At 34.1% G+C, this 19,706-nt stretch overlaps 1 protein-coding gene across 2 annotated transcripts in view; it reads left to right on the top strand.

The window, feature by feature from the left end:
• CDK13 (cyclin dependent kinase 13) overlaps positions 1–19,706 on the top strand; it is a 121,576-nt gene that overhangs the window by 31,025 nt on the left and 70,845 nt on the right. For both annotated transcript variants that reach the window (XM_021703746.2, XM_021703745.2), the window contains exons 3-5: positions 3,285–3,455; positions 4,851–4,990; positions 6,463–6,633. In XM_021703746.2, the coding sequence (XP_021559421.1) occupies positions 3,285–3,455; positions 4,851–4,990; positions 6,463–6,633 (482 nt within the window). The remainder of the gene's footprint in view (positions 1–3,284; positions 3,456–4,850; positions 4,991–6,462; positions 6,634–19,706) is intronic.

Raw genomic sequence — 19,706 nt, 5'->3', positions numbered from 1 at the left:
TCTTATGCTAGCTTTTCCTTAATATTGTTTTCCTTTTTCTAATTGATTTGTGGGTGCTCTTTATGTTAGGGATCTTGATCTTTGCTTATCAGAGTCTTTTGTTTGTCTTTGACATTTTTTTTGTTTTTGGCTATATGTATGTTTTTCATTTTTAAATCTAGTCAGATCTAATCATTTTTTCTTTATAAATGGGTTTATAAAGTTAAAAAGATTAAGTCGAGTCACACAAATTTGTTTTTGGTTATTACATGACGCAGAAAGATGCTCTCCCCCATCACCCTGTGGACTGATAGATCCAGTTTCTAACATCATTTACTGAATAATCCATAATTTGTGGTGCCATATATAAAAATTCTTACAGATACCTGTATTTCTGGACTCTCTCTTCTATTAACATGTTTTATAATTTCTTTGCTAGTACTTTTTTGTTTTAACTTCTTTAGATGCATGGTATATTGGTTCTCAAACTCAGATTTCTGCTGTAGGGGTAGGCAGGTAATACAAAAGTTGAAGGGATGGAGTAAATTACTGATTAGTGAGCTCTGCTATTCATTCTCAGCTTCAGTGCTGCTGAAGCTCACATAAATTTGGGCCCCAGTGTTGCTAGAGCTTTTGATTTTTTTTTTTTTTTAGGAAGCCTGAAATCTGAGTATTTATGTAAATCTTCTGAATTAAAAATATTGGCAATTTAATTCATAGTTTTTTATAAAACGTTGGGTAGACCATAATACATATTCCTTGACTTCAACCAATCTTGGGCTTCTGGTTTGGGATCTTTTAAAATAGGTTGACCACATGACAGGGCAAATCGCACTTAATTATTCTTTTTCAGAAATTTTTGGGCAGAATTTTGCTTTTATTCTTAGACAGATTTTATAGTCAGTCTGCTTGTCAAGTTATATTAAAATTGTTTGGGACTCAACTGAATGTAGTAGATTTATTTGGAGACTGATAGCTTTACAATATTACAGTTTTCCATACAAAAACATGGTTTCTTTCTGTTCATTCAGATCCAGTTTTATGTTCATCAGTCATATCTTTTAATTTTCTTCTATTGATCTTGTACATTTCTTGTTAAGGCATTTTATTGTTTTTGTTGCTATAATACATGGGAACTTTTAAAAATCGTACTTCCTATTTGGTTATTACAAGTAGTCAATTAAAATAATGATGTTTTTAATTATATAGTGTCATTCTTAGAAAGTTAGTATTTCATTTCTCTGAAGTCTGGGAGCCTTGCTGAATTTGGTAGTTCATGTAATGCTATAAGCAAAGATTTTTACTTTTTTCCTCTAGAAATGTTGATTTGAATATTCAGACAAATGAGAATTTTTGACTAAAACCTTACAAGTAAAAGACTGCAGTTTTCTAAGTAAATTATTGGAAATAGGCTTCTTTTCAGGCACAGTTCAAGTGGTACCTTTTTTAGAAAGAAGCCTTTACTGTCTTTCAATCCTGATTTAGTTACCCTTCAGCTACATTACTCTAGGAACCCCTTTGTATAGTACTTTATCTTGCTGCTTATTTAACTGTGTTATCCGAAAGACTATCCATAGCTCCTTTCTGAGAGGAGTTCTATCTTAATGTATTTGTTGTTATTTTTGCTGTTAAACTCCGGTGCCTTACCTAATACCTAGCACATAGAAGCATAATATCAATGTGTTGAATGGACAAACATACTGAAAAGTGAGCTGTGTGATACTTTTTTTTGTTTTGTTTTGTTTTGAGAGAGTGTGTGGATGTGCCTGTGAGCATTGGGTGGGGCAGGGCGGGGCAGAGGGAGAGAGAGAATCTTGAGCAAACTACCTGTGTGGAGCCCCATGTGGGGCTTAGTCCCACCACCCTGAGATCATGACCTGAGTCGAAATCAGGAGTTGGTTGCTTAACCCACTGAGCCACCCAGGCATTCCCATACCATTACTTTAAAAATAAAACTGCAAACCAATTTCCTTTTGAGCATATTTTCTTTGTTAAAGAACTTCTGGGGTGCCCGGGTGGCTCAGTCATTTAAGCCTCTGACTCTTGATTTTGGCTCAGGTCATGATCTCGGGTGGTGGGATCCAGTCCTGTGTGGGGTTTCGTGTTCAGTGTGGAGTCTGCTGTGGGTTCTCTCTCTCCCTCTCCCTGTGCCACTCCCCCTGCTCACTCGTTCTCTCTCTCTCTCGTGAGTGCGCGCTCTCTCTCTCAGATAAATAAATAAAATCTAAAAAAAAAAAACCCTTCTAGTGAGTAACACGAGGTTATGAAGAAAAGGCACAATTTTATTATAGTTATTGGTAAATGCTTTTTATCAGATGGTATTAAAACATGCGTTTGTGCAATAATATTGATGTTCAAAATGAATAGAAGTTACAATTAAAATGAAATGATTTACTTTGATAATGTCATTTGTAATTTGTGACCCCAGTGGTTTAGTCTCACTAAACTTTTTCATTGTGGGACTCATAACTGCTATGAAACTGTGTGAAGATTCTCTTTCGAGAAATATCTTATTATTAAACAGATTTTTTAGTTAACTGGGAGGTTTAAAATACTCAAATTACCTAGTTAAGATACACTTTATGCATTCAAAAAAGTACAAAACTAACTGAACTTAAATTTTTACCTGTAATATCAGTAAGCTAGAACCTTAAAAAATTTTAAAAGAATCATTGTTCAATTTAAGAAAATTAACCCTGAAAAGGGGCAAAGCTAAATTAGTTGTTTGTGGTTATTTAAATGGGCAAGATAAATAATAGCATGTTGTATTATTTTGTAAGAAACCTCTTTATGTCTCTGCAATAAAGTCAAACAAAATGCTATCACAAAACTAATAAATTTTCCTGTGAAGCATGACAAGTTAACTTTTTTAGTATTAATTTACAGTTTTATAGTAATTCTGATTATATCATCTTTAAAAGTATACTTTTTTTTTGAACAGTTCTAGATTTGCAGAAACATTATAATGGTACTACAGAAAGCCCCCATATACCCTGTATTTAGTTTTTTCATTATTAACATCTTACATTAGTATGGTACGTTTGTTAACAGTGAACACATATCAATACAGTATTGTAACTAAACTTCACACCTTATTCAGATTTCCTTAGTTTTTATCTAATCCTGTATCATTTTTGCCCCCAAATTTTGTATTTTGCAATTGAACATAGTACATTATTTTAGCTGGAAAGTAAAGAAACTTAGTTTAGTTTTTTGCCATTGCTACTTAAGTGTAAGATGTGGCTGCATTTTTATTTTGCAGATAAATGTTTAGGTTTTATTTGTGTGACTCCTTTCTCTTTTAGCTTACGAGGAAATATTTCAGTAAAAGCGGTTAAAAAAGAAGTAGAGAAGAAACTACGATGTTTACTTGCTGATTTACCACTGCCCCCTGAGCTACCAGGAGGAGATGATCTCTCAAAGAGTCCAGAAGAAAAGAAAACAGCAACACAGTTACATAGTAAAAGGAGGCCTAAGTATGTGCTTGCTTTCTACCTGCTCTTACATTGACCAGAAATGATTCTGGGTCATCATAAAATCATAAAACATTAAGATTTAAAATAATAAAAAGTGTATTTATTCTTTAAACTTAAAGTATATGAATAAACTCTAGAGTTTTGAAAAAATTTCATAATTCCCTGCGTACCTATTCAAAATGACTAATAAAACCAAATTTAATTTTCTCTCACAGTTTGTAATGTATTAATTTCTTGGGTTATTATATATTAAAGATAATTTCTATAATTAAGATATTTAAGTAACACAAAACACTGAAATTGGAGAAGGTGGAAGTCAGCATTCAGTGAGCCCAAACAAAATTAGTAATGGGCAAGCTACTATGTTTTCCTTTGCTTTTTAGCTCCATTTACTCCCATAACTAAGTGTATTTTTCATTCTGCAAGAGGTGGAGTGGAAGAAGGTTTGAAATCTGTATCCTAAATTAGCTTCAAGTAAGTGCCTAGAGATAACTCTTTCCCTTGAAACCTGTTTATCAGTTAAAGGGGGAGAACATTGATTCTTTTTTTTTATTTCTACTTAACCAACGGAAAGTGTGAGTAAGACTTTGAGTTACATCTGATTTTAGAATTGCTGTTCAGGTGCCTAGCATGAGTATGAGGTCATTTTCTAGTATAGCGTAGAAAACTAAACTTTTAAAATTATCTTTCTGAGTCTTGTAGCTTTATTCCTCTAGTTGAATTTCTATTACAATACCAGAATATTGAGAGACTACAAAATTACCTATTTTTTTTGAAGAATGTCAAATATTTGTCTCATATATATGTGTGTTATGTATATATAACACACACCCAGACACACACACACACAATGTGGATTCCTGAGAATTGATTATATTAATACTTTTGTACTCTCTTGGACTAAAAATCTTTCTTGTGTTTTCATTTTTAAGGTAATTTCATCTAGCCATAAGTCTAAATTTGTCAATAAGCTTTATAGTTAGATTTTTGGTAATGTTCATTGTCAAACTTGTCTTTCGAAAAATGAGTGACATATATATATATAATGGATGAAAAGGAAATCTTTGTGGAGGTTGGTTAGAGAACTTTAACTCTTTGTATTAGTGTTGGTTTTATCCATTCATTGAAAATTACATTTTATTTTTGAAAGTTCTTCATACAAGCTTTACTTCTTTTTCTCAGCTTGTTAGAAGAAGAGTTGGTATGGAGAAATGATGCCTTGACTTTCATGATAATTTATAATACCAAATTACAGTGTTACTTAGATGATCACAAATGTGCAAGGGTTTGGGGAAATAAAGGATATAAGATTGGGGGAGGGTTGGATATTAAATATTAAACAGTTTATTGAACTTGCTTGATTGTATATAAAAACTTCAGAACTATATTTGATAGAATATGTGGGCCTCGCTATGGTGAAATCAAAGAAAAAGATATTGACTGGGGAAAACGCTGCGTGGATAAATTTGATATCATCGGAATTATTGGAGAAGGTACCTATGGACAAGTTTACAAGGCCCGGGATAAAGACACTGGTAAGTATGTCAACTGCTCTGGATCTCTAGATCTCTTGAATGTACTTAATTTGTTTTTCTCTTCAAATGTGTAATTTGAGGTGTTGTTTTTTTTTTTAAGTTAAATTTGAATTTATCATGCTTTTGTTTCATCTTGTTTTTTGTTTTATATGTGCACTAAATGTAAGATGAATACGTGTAAGTGGGTATGTAAACATATACTTTTAAAGTTTTTTTTAGTGTTTGTGATGTGTAGTATGGTGGGATTTAGGTTTCTTTAATTGTGAATAAATTATTACATTGTTAGTAATCAGGGGACAAAAGTATCTTGACCGTCTTAGTAGTAAATTTTGTTGTATTAAGCCTTATGTAACACTTTTTCTTTTACCCAAATTTTTCTGTTGAAGGTACCCTTTGTTTGGAGGCTAGATTTAACAGCTTAATCTTTTAGAACATAATTGGGAACCTGCGAGAAAGTTTTAAAAGTTTTTGCAGCACTGTGTCAGAGGCTATGTATTTTACCAACTAATGGGTAGAGCCAGTGCTTAATCTGTACTTATAATTCCTTGTTAAATTAAACCAGTAGATTAAAATAGAGCTATTTGAAGCCATTTTGTATAAGAAAACTCTGGAGGGCAATTACAGCATGGAGTAATAATATTTATAATGATGATTCTGCATTATCAAAAAGATTAAATTACAACTTTTAAAAGCTGTTTATTAAAAAAGGAATCATACTACATTTTAGACTTCCATCAAAAAGAATCAAGTAAGTTTTGATAATTAAAAGGATAAACATTGTTCTTTTGGAATATTTGTAAGTACAGAATTGCTATTTTCTCCAAAGAAGTGGAATGAACAGACCTTTAGAATAGTGAATTTTTTCTTATAATAGGATTTGTGTTTGTGTATTCTATTTAATAGTTAAATTTTATCTGATCAGAACTCACTCATATCTGAATTGTGAAGCCATTTAGTGTAGCGAGAAGAGCACATACTTCTGAGATAGCTAAACCAGATTTTTGAATCCCAGTTTCACTGCTAGGTAACTGGGCACCTTTGGACAAGTTAATATGTCTGAGCTTATTTTCTCACCTGCACAGTGTACAGAATTTTCTCATCTGTTCAGAGATTTTATGCATGTATAAGCATACTGGGTAAATTTATCCTCCCCTCCTTCACTTTTTAGAATTGGTAGTGTAATACATCTACTGTTCATCATCACCTTGCCTTTTTTTACTTATATCTTGGAGAGCATAAAATAACAATACCTATGTGCCTACCCCCATCCTTTTTTAACAGTTGTATAGTATTCCACAGTTTGGATAAATATCTTATAATTTGTATTTAACCAGAGACTTAATTTCTTGAACTATAAACATCGTAATTTCCAGAGGTAGGAACAGACATTATGAATTAAAATAAAGTTAAAATTAAGAAAAATGTCATTTGGTTTTATCATCTGGTAACTTGATTTTATTTAATTTTTATAGGAGAAATGGTAGCCTTAAAGAAAGTACGTCTAGATAATGAAAAGGAAGGCTTTCCAATTACAGCAATTCGAGAAATTAAAATTCTCCGGCAGCTTACCCACCAGAGTATTATCAATATGAAGGAAATAGTGACTGATAAAGAAGATGCTTTGGATTTTAAGAAGGACAAAGGTATGCATACATATTTACATAACCAGTTCTGCTCATGCATGATGTTGCTGACTTGCAGATTTTGTCATAGGTATTGACCAGTTGAGTAATTACTAGGTACATAAAACTATTGCATTAATGTCATACTGTAATTATAAATGTAGTTGAGTTGAAGAATTATTTACTTTAGTGATTTTTGAGTCACCTAGTAAACAAAAAAGCATATTTGTCAGTAGTAGTAGTTGTTTTTTGAACATCAGTGCATAATTTTTAGTCTTCATTTTTTAGTTATTGAGAAATAGTTTATAGTAGTATAGAATGTATTTCCCTTACATTTTTAATATCATGCCTCAACATACAAGGAAACTTTATGGTAGACATTTGTATTATTTCTGAAGGTGTGGAGGTGAAACTCTTACCTGAAATTGCCTTTAATAAACTGTAGTGGCATATGCTTGACATTTAGCAGAAAAGCTAAAAAGAAATCAGAATGCTTATTAAAATAGTTATCATAAGGCATATGGTGGTGAAAGGCTTTACTTCTAGTAGGTTTTGGATCTTCAAAGTAAGATTTTGGAACCAGAGTTGACTCCATTATAATCTGTTGTTTTCAAAGAGCAAAATTCTTTTTCAAGTTAAATTAAGATAAGCGAGTAAAATAGGTATGTTCTGATTGAACATGGTACTTAGCCCCCTCCCGTCCCCAACTACACACACACGCACGCACACACTCTTACTCTTCTGAGGAACAGTATAAAAATGATTGATGTAATATATGGTAATTTTGTAGAAAGGAACTTATTTTGACAGTATTCTGTATGTACTATGAAGATAATTAGAATCATCTTTTTAATTGGGGTCCTTTTCCATTAGTTTTTGTCTATAATGCCCATATTCCTTAGCTTGATTTTTAATCCAGTTTGTACTTTTCACCTTATTTTTTGTTGTTCCTTATTGTGTAGTAGAAAGGTTTGACTTGTGTTGCAATGTCTGGAATTTGTGACTTTGCTTATGAGCAGTGCGACCTTATTAGCAAGGTCTTCAGCCCTTCTGAGCCTGTGACCTCTTCAACTATTAAAGGGAAACATTATTTCTCTTACTGTGTAGTAAGGATTAAATTAAGATCTTATACATGAGGGTTGTGTGTAATGTTGTTTTTCATTAACTTCATTCTATAGTCAAATTAATATATTTGTTCTTCCTCCAACATACCCTGGACCTCCTGATTCTTTGATCTTTGGGATCATGTCCTTGCCTATTTCTTTAACCCCATCTCTGCCATTTTTCTGATTGTCTACCAAGCTTCAGTCATATAGGTGTTTTGAGTTGTCAAATATGCCAATGCACCTCTATGTCTTAAAAGTCTTTACATATACTGCTTCCCTGGGCTTAAACCTCTCTACCCCCAATACACATGCATGCATGCACACACACACGTGTGTGCACACACCATATGAAAGGCTGACTTCTCATCCTCTGGTTCTCAGACTGTATGTTACTTTATTTATCAGTGAGGCCTAACTGGACCACTTTCTACTCTATGTAGACTAGACACATGCAATTTAAAAGCCTTATTTGTTTCACCATGTGAGGATGGGAATCATACCTGTTTTATACATTATTATAACCCCTACGTAGCTCAGTGGGTAGGCCATGGAAGGTACTATGAATAACTAATAGCTGGATGAGTTAAATCAGCTCTACTTATTATATCCTGTCTATGCTTTAAATAACTTTTTAAAAGACTGTTATCTTTGAACATAAAAGTGTTCATAGTTTTCCTTGTGTTATATTTATGGCCGTAATTTATTTTCCTTACTGTATTATAAATTCCCTCGAGTCCTTTGTTTTTTGTTTGTCTCCCCCACAATGCCTAGCACTGTATTTTACAAATCATAGATTTTCATATATTTGCTTCCTCATCTTTTTCCCCACCATAATCCTGTTTGTAATTATTGGAATGATAATAAATAAGAAAGTGTTTTACTGTGTGAGAAGTTACATTTAGAGTCCAGGTATTAGTTAAATATAGTACAATATGTCAGGGAGCATGGAATTTTTTTTTTTTTTTTTAAAGATTTTATTTATTTATTTGCGAGAGAGAATGAGAGACAGAGAGCACGAGAGGGAGGAGGGTCAGAGGGAGAAGCAGACTCCCCGCTGAGCAGGGAGCCCGATGCGGGACTCGATCCCGGGACTCCAGGATCATGACCTGAGCCGAAGGCAGTCGCTAACCGACTGAGCCACCCAGGCGCCCCCCCCTTTTTTTTTTTTTTTTTTAAAGATTTTATTTATTTATTTGACAGAGATAGAGAGCACAAGTAGGCAGAGTGGCAGGTAGAGGGAGAGGGAGAAAGGGAGTATGGAATTTAAAACATAAAATCCTCTTTCAAAATTACTTATTTTATTGAGATATAATTGACATAACATTATATTAGTTTTAACAACGTAAGGATTTGATATTACATATGTTGTGAAATGAGCACCGCAATAAATCCAGTTAATGTTCATCAGTACACATAGAATTTTTTTTCTTGTGATGAGAACTTTTAAGATCTCTCTTAGTAACTTTCAGATATCAGTACAGTATTTTTAACCATAGTCACCATACTGTATAATACATCCTCATGACTTTTATAATTGGAAATTTACACCTTTTGACCGCCTTCATCCATTTTGCCTACCTCCTGTTCCCTACCTCTGGTAACCACCAATCTGTTCTCTGTATCTATGAGTTCAGGGGTTTTTTTTGTTCTTGTTTTTGTTTTAGATTTTACATATAAGTGAGATCATCTGATATTTGTCTTTCTCTATTTGATTTAGTACAGTACCCTCAAGGTCCATTCATGCTGTTGCAAATGGCAAGCGTTCCTTCTTTTTTATGGCTGAGTAATATTCCACTGCATATTTTTAATACATTTTCTTTACTCATTCATCTTTCAACAGATATTTAGGTTGCTTCCATGTCTTGGCTATTGTGAGTAATGCTGCAGTGGACGTGCTGGGTGCATTTATCTTTTTGAGTTAGAATTTTATTTCTTTTGGATAAATAACTGGAAGTAGAATTGCTGGATCATATGGTAGTTCTAAATTTTTGAGGAACCTCTATACTGTTTTCCATAACGGCTGCACCAATTTACATTTCTCCCAACAGTACATGAGAGTACCCTGTTCTCTACATCCTCACCAACACTTGTTATTTTTTGTTTTTTTGATAATAGCCATTCTAATAGGTGTGAAATAACACATAATCCTTTTTTAATGAATCTATTAATTTTGATGGGAACCATGATGAGGCAGCCGGATTGGGTGAAAAGGGAACTAGGTTTGAAGTCCTTGGGTTCTAATCTAGCTCTGTGCCATTATACTAATTGTGATTGCTATCCTGGAGCAGAAAGATAGTATGGGAACTTTGATTTAATCGTTCATATTAAAATTCATGAAACTAGGGGCACGTGGGTGGCTCAGTCATTAAGCGTCTGCCTTCAGCTCAGGTCATGGTCCCAGGGTCCTGGGATCGAGCCCCACATTGGGCTCCCTGCTCAGCGGGAAGCCTGCTTCTCCCTCTCCCACTCCCCCTGCTTGTGTTCCCTCTCTCGCTGTGTCTGTCTCTGTCAAATAAATAAATAAAATCTTTAAAAAATAAAATAAAATTCATGAAACTAAAAAAAAGTAAAACCAAATACTTAAAATAGTTTAAATATGAAAATTATAAACAGCACACATATCAAGTAAAATTGCTAATATAAAAATATAAACATTTGCATTATTATAACACAAGTCTTTGGCTATATAAGAGTAACACCATAAAGAATTTTTTAAAACTTGGCTCTACTTAAAAATGAAAAAAAAATTAATTACAAAAAATTGAAAATAAAATACTATTTTGTTTTAAAAGGAAATCATCCTTAAGAAAACAGAGTTAAGTAGTATCAATAAGTCAAAGGTGGATTTTTATGCAAAATCTTAGAGATGCTGAACGAAGTTTTTCTGAAATAATCTGGGGAATGGAGGAAGGCCAAACTAATTCTCAGTTTTTTCCTAATATTCTTTATCTTCAGACAGTTCCATCTTTTTAATAACTGAGGGGATCTTTGAACCTTTTGTCTTTCAATCGTTTTATTGTTAGCAAGGGAGAGCTTTTCTTTCAAAGGAAACATTTCCTGTACCTCTAGATTTTTAGTTGATCTTCAAGTATGGAAAGAGAGTAGGATGCAATTGTGGTATTAATTTTAGTACTCTAGTGTTCATATTTCACTGTTCATCAAATATTTGAACTAGAGTGTAAATTATTTTGCTGTAGAAGCTGTGCTTTTATTATTTTCTTGCTCCCACTGAGGATTATGAATTTATAGAAGATATTTTCTGAATGAATGTAATCATACTCAGTTAAAAAATTTAAAGCAATTTGGGGTGCCTGAGTGCCTCAGTTGAGCATCCAACTCTTGATTTCCACTCAGGTCATCATGGTCTCGAGATTGTGAGATCAAGCCCCATGTCGGGGGGGGTCTATGCTCAGTGGGGAGTCTGTTTGAGATTCTCTCTCTGCCTCTGCTCCTTCTCCCGCTCACGCTCACATGCTTGCTCGCTCTTTCAAATAAATAAATAAGTCTTAAAAAAAATTTAAAGCAGTTTATAATTCTCTGGGTAAAGAAGACTTTTTGTTTTGCAGCTATATGCAGTATAAAATAAATCTGTAGTCATTGATCTCCGTCTCAAGATGTAAATATTTAGTATTCAGACTTAAAAAAAAACCAAACAATTACTGGTATCATTCCAACAAAATAGTATTTTGATACTTAAAATTAACATGATATCCTGGACAACCAAAAGTCAGTGTTATAATTGCTATGTTCAAATTAAGTTAAGCTAGGGCGCCTGGGTGGCTCAGTCGTTAAGCGTCTGCCTTCGGCTCAGGTCATGATCCCAGGGTCCTGGGATCGAGTCCCTCATCGGGCTCCCTGCTTGGAAGGAAGCCTGCTTCTCCCTCTCCCACTCCCACTCCCCCTGCTTGTGTTCCTGCTCTCGCTGTCTCTCTCTCTGTCAAATAAATAAATAAAATCTTTAAAAAAAAAAAAGTAAGTTAAGCTATAATGCTTTCAATGTTAGTATTTGTTTGAAGAGGAAATTTTAATTTGGAATTTTCCTAAAAATCAGGAAAAAAATATTCTATAGTAAATGGCTGTGGCAAAGTGTCAGTATATGGTGAGGGGAAAAGTCTCAATGTCACTCTTCTGTAATCTGTGATTCCCACATGGTGCTCCCCAGCACTTACATTGCATGTTATAGACAGTTCTGTTAGACAGTGGAGCCAATTTCCTCCCATTCTAATGTCTTTGTACATAAAACTCTTATTCACATCTGACTGTTCCCTTAAATAAATTAATATAAGTAGGAATACTAGGTCAAAAGATTTGAACTTTGAAATTTCTTGACACATATCACCAAGTTGTTTTCCAGAAAGGTTGTTCCAATTTATAAGGCAGGAATAGAACAAACTAGGAATAGAAGAGAACTGTTTCAACCTGATAAAGGGCATCTGTGAAAAACAAGGATGTCTGCTCTCACCATTTCTGTTCAACACTGCCAGGGCAATTAGGCAAGAAAATTAAATAAAAGATAATCAGATTGGAAAGGAAGAAGTAACTAATGTGTGTGTGGTGCACATGTGTGTGTATATACACACTTTATAGAGAATTCTGTAGAATCCACTAAGAAACTCTTAGAATTAATAAATGAGTTCATCAGAGTGGAAGAATACAAGATCAGTACCCAAAAATCTGTTGTAGTTTTGTACACTAACAAAGAAGAGTCCAAAGTGAAATTAAGAAAACAGTTTAATATGTAATAGCCTTAAAAGGAATAAAATATCTAGGAATAAATCAACAAAAAAGGTAAAGTCTTGTACCTTGAAAACTACAAAACATCACTGAAAAAATTTAAAGAAGACCTAAATAAGTGGAAAGACATTCCCTGTTCATGGATCCAAGAAGCTTAATATTACTAAGATGGAAAATTGATCTGTATATTCATTTCAGTTTCTATCAAAATCCCAGCTGGTTTCTTTTCAGAAACTGACAAGCTGATTTTAAAATATATATGGTAATGCAATAGAGTTGAAACAGTCAAAAAATACCTTTAAACAGAAGAACTCATATTTCCTGATTTCAAATCTTAACCATAAAACTAGAGTGATCAAGACTATATAGTACTGGCTTTAAGGTAAACGTAAGACCAGTAGAATAGAATTGGAAGTCTAGAAATAAAACAGTAACATTTTTGGTGGTCAGTTGATTTTCAGTGAAGATACCAAGACAATTTAGTGGTAAAGAATGGTGTTTTCAGGGGCACCTGGGTGGCTCAGTCGTTAAGCGTCTGCCTTCGGCTCAGGTCATGATCCCAGAGTCCTGGGATCGAGCCCCACATCGGGCTCCTTGCTCGGCGGGAAGCCTGCTTCTCCCTCTCCCACTCCCCCTGCTTGTGTTCCCTCTCTTGCTGTCTCTCTCTCTGTCAAAAAATAAATAAAATCTTTAAAAAAAAAAAAAAAAGAATGGTGTTTTCAGTAATCAATGCTGGCTCAGGTGGATCTCCATATGCAAAAGAATGAAATTGGGCCTCTTTGTCACCTCATACACATTAATTAACTCAAAATAGATCAGTGACTTAAATATAAGAGCTAAAACCTCGAAACTCTTAGAAGAAAATATAGGAGTAAATCTTCATGACCTTAGATTAGCTAAAGCCTTCTTAAGACACCAAACGCAGAAGCAATAAAGGAAAAAGTAGATATATTGAACTTCATCAAAATTAGAAACTTTTGTGCTCTAGTGGATATTACTGAAGAAGTGAAAAGACAATTCACAGAATGGGAGAAAATATTTGTAAAGCATCTATTTGATAAGGAACTTATATCTAGAATATATAAAGAATTCTTACAACCAAATAATAAAAAGACAACCTGTTTAAAAAGTGTACAAAGGGGGTGCCTGAGTGGCTCAGTTGTTAAGCATCTGCCTTCAGCTCAGGTCATGATTCCTGGGTCCTGGGCTTGAGCCCCGCATCGGGCTCTCTGCTCAGCGGGAAGCCTGCTTCTTCCTCTCCCACTCACCCTGCTTGTGTTCCTGCTCTTCCTCTCTCTCTCTGTCAAATAAATAAATAAAATCTTTAAAAATAAAAAAATAAAAAAATAAAGTGTACAAAGGATCTGAATCTGAAGATATGCAAATGACCAATAAGCAACTGAAAAGATGTTCAGTGTCATAGCTATCAAAGAAATGCAAATCAAAATTACAGTGAGATTCCACTTCATACGCATTATAGGATGGCCATAAGAAAAAGGGTAGATTAAGTGTTGGGAAAGATGTGGAGATTGGGAGATTGAAAGATTGGTTATAAAATGGTACAAACATCTTGGAAGACAATCTGGCATTTTTTTCAAAATAGTAAACAAAGAGTTATCATGAGACCTAGAACTTCTACTTTTTGGGGTATATCCAAGAGAAAGAAAAACATATGTCCACACAGAAAATTGTATACTAATGTTCATGGCAGGATAATTCCTGATAGTCAAAAAACACAGGCAGCTCAAATGTCTATCAATTGATGAATAAATAAAATTTGGTATATCCATACATTGCAGTATTATGCCATAAAAGGGAATGAAGACTTATACCAACAAATTTGATAACCTGGATGAAATGGAAAAATTCATGGAAATGTACAACCTACCAAGAATTATGAAGAAATAGAAAATCTGAACAGACCTATAGGTGTAAGGGGATGAATCTGTAACAAAAACTTACAACAGTCGCACCTAAAAAGCCCAGGACCAGATGCTTTCACAGATGAATTCTACCAGTCATTTAAAGAAGAATTAACACCAATTCTCTCCAGACTCTTCCAAAAAATTGAGCATGAAGAAACACTGTCAGACTCATTCTGTAAGGCCAGCATTACCCTGACACCAAACCCAGGCCAAGACATGACAAGAAAAGAAAACTGTAGACCAATTATTTCTGATGAATATGCAGAAATCCTCAGAAAACAGTAGCAAACTTGATTCGGCAGCATATTTAGAGGATTATACACTGTGACCAACTGAGATTTATTCCTGGAATGCAAAGATAGTTCAGCATATGAAAATCAGTTAGTGTAGTACATTACATTAACAGAATGAAGGAAAAAATCCACACAGTCATCTCAGTAGATACAGAAAAAGCATTTGACAGAGTTCAGCACTCTTTAATCATAACGACACTCAACAAACTAGGAATAGAAGGAAACCGTGTCAACATATTAAAGGCCCATATATGAAAAGTCCACAGTTAATATCATACTCACTAGTGAAAGATGGAAAGCTTTTCTTCTAAACCAGGGAGAAAACAAGGATATTCACTTTTGTCACTTCTATTCAGCATAGTGCTGGAAGTCCTAATCAGAGCAATTAAGCAAAAAAAAGAAATAAAGACATCAGAATTGGAAAGGAAGAAATAAAATCATCTTTGTTCATAGACAATATGATCTTATATGTAGAAAGCCCTAAAGATTCTACCAAGCCAAATGTTAGAATTAATAAGTGAATTCAGCAAATAGAAGGGTACAAAATCAATGTGCAAAAACCATGAGTTTCTGTATTCTAACAGCAAAAAATCTGGAAATGACATTAAGAAAACAATTTCATTTACAGTAACATCAAAAAGAATAAAATATTTAGGAATAAATTAACCAAGGAGATGAAAGACTTGTAAATTGAAAATTACAAAACATTGCTTAAAAGAGGTTAAAGACACCATAAATTAAAGACATCAGTGTTCTTGGATTAGAAGACTTAATATTGTTAAGATGTCAATACTACCCAAAGTAATCTGAAGATTTAATGCAATTCTAATGAAAATCCCAACAGTGGTTGTTGCAGAAATGGAAAAATTCACCCTGAAATTCATACGGGATTTCAGAGGACCCCCAAATAACCAAAGCAATCTTGGAAAAGAACAAAGTTGGAGGTCTCACACTTCCTGATTTCAAAACTTATTACGTAGCTACAGTTATCAGATTGTAGTACTGGCACAAAGACAGACATATGCACCAGTGAAACAGAATTGAGAGCTCAGAAGTAAACCCTGGCATGGGTTTTGACCATCATATGGTCAAATGATTTTTGACAAGGGTGCTAAAATGGGGAAAGGCAGTTTTCTCAACAAATGGTGTTGGGAAAACTGGATATCCATATGTGAAACAATGAAGCTGGACTCTTACCTAACACCATATTAGAAAAACAAAAAGCAACAAACCTCAAAATGGATCGAAGACCTAAATATATGAGCTAAAACTAGAATACTCTTACAGGAAAACATAGGGGGTAACTTCACTACATTGGGTTTGGCAGCCATTTCTTGGGTACGACATCAAAATCAGGCAACAAACCCAAACTAAAAAAAAAAAAAAAAAAAGAAATTGGATTACATCAAAAAAAAAAAAAACTTTAAACTCTACACTAAACATAACGTGAGGCTCACACTCATGACCCTGAGATCAAGAGTCACATGCTCTACCAACTAAGCCAGCCAGGCGCCCCCAAAATTAAAATTTTTTATGCATCAAAAGGACATAATCAAAAGAGTAAAAAAGCAGCTCATGAGATAAGAGAAAATATTTGCTAATCACATATCTGATAAGGTTTCATAATCAGTCTAAGAACTCCTACAACTCAACAAAAATAAAAGGGCAAAGGACTTGAATGGATTTTAAGCATATGAAAAGACATTCAGCATCACAATTAGCAAATTAAAACAACAGTGAGTTACACTTCAGACCCATTAAAATGGCTGTTATCAAAAGAACAAAAAAAAACCAACAGAAAATAACAAGTGATGCCAAAGATGTGGAGAAATTGGAGCCCTTGTTCTTTGCCAGTGGGAAGGAATAATGATAAAACTGCTTTGGAAAATGATACAATGATTCCTCCAAAAAGTTAAAAGTAGAATTCCCATATGATCCAACATTTCCACTTCTGCTTATATACTCAAAAGAACTGAAAGCAGCATCTTGAAGAGATATTTGCACCTATGGTCATAACATTATTCGCAGTAGCCAAAAGGTGGAAGCAACCCATATGTCCTCGGATGGATGAATGGATAGCAAAATGTGGTATGTACATACAATGAAATATTAGTCAGTCTTAAGAGGGAAGGAAATTATGACACAACTACAACATGGATGGACCTTGAGGACATTATGCTAAGTAAAATAAGCCAGTCACGAAAGGAGAAATACTGGATGATTTTACTTATGGGAAGTACCTGAGGTTAGTCAAATTCATAGAGACAGAAAGTAGAATGGTGATTACCAGGGAGTAGAGGTGGGGGTGCAGAATGGGCAGTTATTGTTTAATAGGTACAGAATTTCAGTTTTGCAAGATGAAAAGAATTCTGGAAATGGATGGTAGTTATTGGTTGCACAACAGTGTGAATGAACTTAATGCCACTGAACTGTACACTTAAAAGTAGTTACCATGGTTGGTTTTTACATATTTTACCACAATTTTTAAGAGTTTAAAAAAAAAGAAATGAAGAACTGATATGTTATAACATGGATGAACCTTAAAAACAATATGCTAAGTGAAAGAAGCTAGTTAAAAAAAGACTATTATTCCATTTATATAAAATGTCCAGAATAGGCAAATCTGTAGGAAAAAAGAGAGTGGTGGTTGCCAGAGACTTGGGGAGGGGCTGAAAAAGGGGAGTGACTGCTAATGAGTATGAGGTTCTTTTTGAGGTGATTCATTGTGGAGAAGGTTGCACACGTCTGTGAATATATTAAAACCAATTGAATTGTGTACTTCAAATGGGTGAATGTATGGTATGTGAATTAGATCTCAATAAAGCTGTTATTTAAGACAAAAGCCCAAAGAGCTCCCCCAAATTCTTTTTGATGAAAATACTGTGTAAATTGAGAGGGATAAGTGTAGTGGATAGGGTGGGTCAGTATAGAAGATGAGGCTGGAAAGGTAGGTTAGGATGAAAAACAGTGCTTGACCTTAAATACAATGTCAAGGCACAAATACTTTTTTTACTTTTTTCAGAAGAAATAGCACGGAGCAATGATTTTGTTAGATCTTTGACAATTTGGATAGGTGAAAAATGGTATCCTGTCTTGTTAATAATTATTTTTTATTACTATAGAGATTGGACAGTTTCCTGTGCTTACCCGGCCGTTTATATTTCTTTATCCATGTATTGCCTATTTTTATGTCCTTTGCCCATTTTTTTAAGTGAGTGAATTTCTAGTGTTAATATTTTTCTTAATTGATTTTGAATATAGTTGTAACATATTAAGAATGTTCGTCTTTGGAGTGATTTATATAAAAACTATCCGGGCATCTGGTTTCCTTGCTCTCCTGTTTCTTATGTTAGTGCTCAGTAAATGTTTGAGTTGAATTGAGGAGGAAAATATTTATAAAACAGATTATAGTCTGTTCCAGAATAACTAAATGAACCTTTCATGATTGTAAATGTTGCATAATCAGTTAATAGATATAGGAAAGTATTTAATGAAATAATAGCATGTAATGTAAAATCTTAATTAGGAATGATTCTCTTCTCTGGATCACAAGGAAATGCAGAGTTAGCATCTTGTGTTGAAATTTATAGTTTACTTTCATTTCTTTTTTTTTTTTTTTAAATTAAGTAAGCTCTATGTCCAAGGTGGGGCTTGAACTCACAACCCCGAGATCAGGAGTTGTGAACCTACTGACCGAGCCAGTCAAGCACCCCTGAAATTTAGAGTTTAAAGAACATAGAGAAATGAGAATGTGTAGGTGCCCATCAGGAGATGATTTATGGCAAAAGGATTGTGGAGTTTAAGGGACAAGGAATCTGTGGGAACGTTGGGAAGGAGTAGATGGGCATGGAAAGTGGGGAGTGCCTTTCTCTTGGCAATATTTCCTGAACAAGAAGTATGTTCTTTTAGGGCAGATATTATAAAGTAATAGTAATGAGAAATGTATGTAATGGTTAAGAGTATACTTTGAATCCATGCTTCTTCCATCATTATGTACTTTTTGGTTTCCTCATCTGGAAAATGGAGTAATAATGCCTAATTCATAGGTGTGTTGCATTATATGAAATAATGCATGTGAAGCACTTAAGAGTATTGCAAACAGTAAGCACACAGTCAAGTTTGCATTTATTATAATTTGGTAGTCTATTGATTGTGAGGGCAGAAATAGATCAGTAATACAATAATTGTTTATAATTGAGATGGAGGTTTGGGAGAACTAAATATTTTCGTTTTAGTCCTCTAGTGAAATTTTACTATGTGGAGAGCAGACCCAGAAATTAAGAAAAAGAAACTTTTTTCTGAAAGCTTAGAAGTAGTCTCTCATTATTAATAGTAAAAGTTGTCAAGAAGAGTGAAGAACTTGTCACATATGACTAGCTTTAATTGACTAGTTAACCTACCAGAAGTTAAAAAGTGAGCTCCTCGGTTGGATCAAACCCAGACCTAGAAAAGGAAGTCATAAGAATGAAACTCAGCAACAGGGCATGTAAGACAGATGCCAATTGCAGAGGCCATGGTATCAGTTTGAAATGGAGAGAAGAGGGGGAAGTGAAGAAGCAGGTGATCCGACATCGAGAATACTGTGGCCATTAATAAAGAGAGAGAATTCTGCACTTGAATTCCGCAGTGGGGGTGGTGAGGGGTGGAAGTGACAGAGCACTATTTAGGGCATCATCACCATTAGAGCAGTAAACCAAAAGGCTCAAGATTCTTCATGTTTTTGCCATTTCTTCTGTGAATTTCCTGTTTCTTTGGCATTTGCATACTAACTGGAAAGATTTATGGAAATACAAATGTTTTATGTGTTTCACATATAGATAATTTTTCCCATTTCCACTCTTTGCCCTTAACTTTGTTTTTCTGTGTTCTTTGTTATTCTGAAACTTGTATTGGTCCCATCTGTCAGTTTGGGGGATTTTTTTGAGGGAAGGTGAGCTGTCTCATGCTTAGGAAGGCTCAACCCTCTGGAAAATTGTAAGAATGTTTTTTAGTTTTTTTAATTGATTAATTTTCAGGTATTAAAACAATTTTATTTT

Source organism: Neomonachus schauinslandi, chromosome 12 (assembly GCF_002201575.2).
Source record: "Neomonachus schauinslandi chromosome 12, ASM220157v2, whole genome shotgun sequence".
Taxonomy (NCBI): domain Eukaryota; kingdom Metazoa; phylum Chordata; class Mammalia; order Carnivora; family Phocidae; genus Neomonachus; species Neomonachus schauinslandi.
This window is presented reverse-complemented; position numbering and strand designations above follow the sequence as displayed.